This window comes from Penaeus chinensis, chromosome 7, assembly GCF_019202785.1.
Source record: "Penaeus chinensis breed Huanghai No. 1 chromosome 7, ASM1920278v2, whole genome shotgun sequence".
Classification (NCBI taxonomy): domain Eukaryota; kingdom Metazoa; phylum Arthropoda; class Malacostraca; order Decapoda; family Penaeidae; genus Penaeus; species Penaeus chinensis.
Genome location: NC_061825.1, coordinates 13189730 through 13194729, shown reverse-complemented (window position 1 = coordinate 13194729; position 5000 = coordinate 13189730). Strand labels below are relative to the sequence as shown.

Sequence of the window (5000 nt, the reverse complement as noted above, 5' to 3'; positions counted from 1 at the left end):
ATTGCGACTGCAGACTATATACTTGATAATAGTCTGATGCTATTCCGAATATAGACTATAAACAATAATATGCCAAAGCTATTCCGCCTGTAGACTGAACAATGATATTCCAAAGCTATTCCGACTGTAGACTAAATAGTAATATTCCAAAGCTGTTCCGATTGTAGACTAAATAGTAACAAAAACTCCCTTGTACATACAGTACCGCTGAAATAGACGACCATCAATTCCATAGGGTTTAGCTCATTTAGACACCTAAAAAGTTATATCTTAATCTCAGATAGTGTCGTTTTTTGTTTTTGTTTTTAAGGAACTTTCCTGTTTCTGAAATCAATGCACTAAGACTTAATATGAGCATTAGACAAACTTCACTGTAAAGACCACTGATTTTGTTTCACAAGATGTAGTTTGTAGGTCTAAACTAGAAATATTTTCTCTCTCTCTCTCTCTCTCTCTCTCTCTCTCTCTCTCTCTCTCTCTCTCTCTCTCTCTCTCTCTCTCTCTCTCTCTCTCTCTCTCCCTCTCTCCCTCTCTCCCTTTCTCCCTTTCTCCCTCCCTCTTTCATTATCTGCCAACGCCCTGTATCATTCTTAAAAGCATGCCTGATTGAACAAACTCCACACACATCAACAACCGTTTCTGCCGCCTGACCTCCCTTCCCGTCTTTTCTCTCCCCAGGAGGCAGCCCAGCATCAAGCGCCAGACCGGGCCCAATGATGAGAGGATCACGCTGGGCCAGTCCCTCGCCACACGTCTCTGGCACGTCCTCCACAAGCCAGTGAGGAACTAGGAAGCGGAGGGGGAACATGTGTCCGAGTAGTTGCTGAGAAATGTTCCAAAATCTCCCTGTGAGAGAGATGTGGGTTTTATAGAGAGAAATATTGATTTAGGTTATGTTGGAGATATTCTCTTTGCCTGATTTTAGACTTAGTTGAACTGCTATCCAAGGCTGTTCTGCTGACTGAATCCTTTTGATGTAGATCTGCAAGTAACGCATGCATTATGAATGGTTTCTCAAATCATGTTGTCTAAAGTCTAACATAATTTGAATTACAGTACCAACTATTCTTTGTATACAGTACAAATTTTGGCTATATATTTCATGTATTTCCAGTGTAATATTTCGTTATACACACATCTTTATTTATTATATTGTTATGCACTTTCTTGTTGTTATGACCTGAAGTTTATCTATGTTGAATATTTATGTTGATATTTATTGGTCCTGCGTGGCTTTGATTTTCTTGACTCAATAAAACGTCAGAACTGACAAATGTGTTGTTTTTAATTGTTGAAATTAGAAATCATTCTGTGCTTTATTTTGACATTGAAGCTTTATTTATCTTTATTGTTGTTTTACGGCCTTATTCAGTGTCATTATCAAAGCTCTTACTATTAGATTATAATCAATGGTAGCAGCAGCATTATTATTACTGGTTATTAGGCTTAGAGATACTGCTATTGGCGTGAAAATAAATTGGCAGTCATTAGTATTTATAAATACTACTAATTGTATTTTCTATTATTTTGAAAAATAATAACTCCTTTAACACTTTTAAGACTGGCTCAGGAATACCCTGCTTGAAATGAGTGTTAATGATAATGATGAAAATGATAAGTGATTATGCCAATAATAATGATAATGATGAAAATGATAAGTAGTAATGGTATTAATGTTAGTGATCATGATGCTACTGAAAATATTGATAATGATGATAATATTTATAATGGTTTGATAAAAACAATTCTGATGATAGTGACATTAAGAGCAACAACAAGAATAACTTATTTTATTATTACTGTTATTGTTTATCTGTTGAAAAAAATCATTAACGTGCAATATTGCTGGCCAAAAACAATGGTAAATACTGGTAATGACATAGTTACGATCAATTTACAACAATAATGATAATGATGATAATGATTATAATAATGACAATATTGATAATGAGTGATAATAATTATTCCAGTAATAACCAAATAGGAATAATAACGATAACAATAAGAACAATGATGATAATGATAATGATATTAATAACAACAACAATAATAATGATAACGATAAAAAATAAAATAAGAAATGATGATGATGATAGTGATAATAATGCTAATAATAATAAGAATGATAATACTGATAATAATAATGACAATAATAACAACAGTAATGCCAATGATAATGATAATATTTATAATTATAACAATATTGAATAATAATAATAGATTATAATAATGTTAATAATAACTTATATAATAATAATGATAATAGTAACAGTAATAATAATAACAATGACGATAATAGTAAAAGTAATAATAATGATAAAATCAATAATAATAATGATAATTATAATAATAATAATAATGACAATGATGATGATAATGATGATCATAATAATAATAATAATAATAATAATAATAATAATAATAATGATAATGATAAAATAATAGTAATAATGATTATGATAATTATGATAATAACTATAAAAATGATAACAATAATAAAAGTAAGAATAGGAATAAGGAAGGAATCAGCAACAATAATTATAATAATCATAATGATAACAGCAATATAGCATGACATGACTGATGTTCATATGCATGTCCGTGTTTACTTTGGTCTATAAGTACATATATATACAAACGCTCATACACTCACACACACGCGAATATATATATACATACATACATACACACACACACACACATATATATATATATATATATATATATATATATATACATATATGTATGTGTGTGTGTATATATATATATATATATATATATATATATATATATATATATAGTTTGTTGTGAATGCGATTTAGGATATTAAAAAAAAACATACAGAAAGGAAAAACATAGGACACAATAATCATTGGTTACAATGTAGCGTGAATGAAATATATATTGTTCTAATGTAAGGTGTTTTCATTTAGGTTACTGAAAGATCATATAAATTGGGTCTGTTATTTTAATAGATTCCATGTTCCATTATAGCTTTTGTCTTCATTTCTGTCTGCGCATTATGTATATGTATGTGTATTTATACATGTATATATATATGTATATATGTGTGTGTGTGTATATATATATATATATATATATATATATATATGTTATATATACATATTTACATAAACACACGCCTATATATATATATATATATATATATATATATATACATATATATATATATATATATATATATATATAAGCATGTTTGTGTAGATACATATATACATATATGTGTGCATGTGTATATATTTATACATATATATCTTTATATATATGTATATATATATATATATATATATATATATATATACATATATGCGCATGTAAATATATATATACAATATATTCATATGCTTGTATATGCATATATATCTATATATATATATATCATATATGTATATATATACAATATATACATATATACATGCATATATATATATATATATATATATATACACACAACTGTGTATAGGTGTGCATTACGAGAAGTAAGCGAAAGTTAGGTTAGGTCATGTATTCCCTTTTTTCTGGCTTCACATATTCCTACTGTTTTTTATCGTTTTCTAAATGAATATCGAACATTGCTTAGAACACAAGCCTATTTTTTTTTTTTTTTTTATCTAAGCAAGCAGTTGATTAAGAAAAAAAAAACGTGATTGTGCTTATATTTGTCTAAATGAAATAAACGCACACAAAATGACTACAACTCAAAGTTGTAAGTAGTATTATATTGACCTGGAATATAGCTTGGACATTATTTTTTTGGTCAATCACATATCACTTAAAAGCCAGATTTCCATCTACAGTACATTGTCCATCCAGGAAGGGTATGCAATGAACATCAATGATACTATGAAGGGATATATAAGCGATTCAACACATAATTCCGATGTCACTGTTGTATTGCTTCTAAATTATAAATATCAGAACATGGAAACCATTTGTTGTTCAAATACGTACAGTAACAATAATACGAACAACATTCATTTATAAACATAAGTTGACATAAGCCGTATGATTTTAACCTACTCTATATAGGCTGCCTCAGTACAGAAGACACCGAAATAAAAGTTGTCGAAAGCCTCTAGCTGGTGACCATGGATCTACGAGTTTGTAACACACATGAATCGTTACTTTGCGCGAGGAGATCAATGGTTAGTCAGCAGGTATTTGTTAAAATTTAGTTTTACATGTGTTGGGAAATGCCTTAAGAAGCGGGTGACAATACAACTTTCATTTGGCTAACTGCCCTGTCTAGGTTGCATGCAGCTCACACGTTAGTCTGATAAAGCATGTTGACAGAGTGGTCTTATTTATTTCATTAACATAATATTGTTTTACCTACATATTAGTTACAGTTATTGACAGTGAAAAGATTAAGCTAAGGGGTTTCCTCTACTTCATTACTGTCTACGATGTACAGCTTTTATTATACATAGTGAGACAACTTGCACATGAGATCAGTAAGGTTCCATATATGTACGTAATACTCTCTAAGACATTTATTTGAAGTTTTACAGGATGAATGAAGAAAAAAAAGATCAGTGAGCATCGTAAGTTTAATCAAAGCTGGTGAGTGTTATCCACAATATATGGTGATATATATGCCGCATGGAACATTAAAGACAAAAGATATAATGATAATAATAGTCCTATTATATTGGACATCTTTCCTTCTGACGACTTTCCTGTGGCATATCCGAGTGTTTGGTGAACCAAGCACAGCGCTCATGATGCCTGCCTCCCACGACAGGCACAGGAGCCTGTCCACATCTAGTTACTTCTTCTTGAGGGCCTTCTCAGCAGCCTTCGTAGTCTTACCGCTTTGTTCCTTCTTGTTGACTTCTTTGATCACACCCACAGCTACCGTCTGCTTCATATCACGCACAGCAAAACGTCCAAGAGGAGCATACTGTTGGAAGGTCTCCACGCACATGGGCTTGCTGGGAATCATCTTCACAATGCAGGAGTCGCCGGACTTCACATGC

The 5000-nt window shown here is 30.7% G+C and overlaps 2 protein-coding genes across 3 annotated transcripts in view; one reads left to right on the top strand and one right to left on the bottom strand.

Annotated features, from left to right (window-relative positions):
- LOC125027522 (apolipoprotein D-like) overlaps positions 1 to 1274 on the top strand; it is a 20619-nt gene extending 19345 nt beyond the window's left edge. The window contains exon 7 of the mRNA XM_047616607.1: positions 679 to 1274. Coding sequence (XP_047472563.1) covers positions 679 to 790 — 112 coding nt within the window. The 3' untranslated portion in view covers positions 791 to 1274. The remainder of the gene's footprint in view (positions 1 to 678) is intronic.
- A 3283-nt stretch (positions 1275 to 4557) lies between these two features.
- LOC125027009 (elongation factor 1-alpha-like) overlaps positions 4558 to 5000 on the bottom strand; it is a 13599-nt gene continuing 13156 nt past the window's right edge. For both annotated transcript variants that reach the window (XM_047615617.1, XM_047615618.1), the window contains exon 3: positions 4558 to 5000. This exon is cut by the window's right edge and continues 422 nt beyond it. In XM_047615617.1, coding sequence (XP_047471573.1) covers positions 4790 to 5000 — 211 coding nt within the window. In that variant the 3' untranslated portion in view covers positions 4558 to 4789.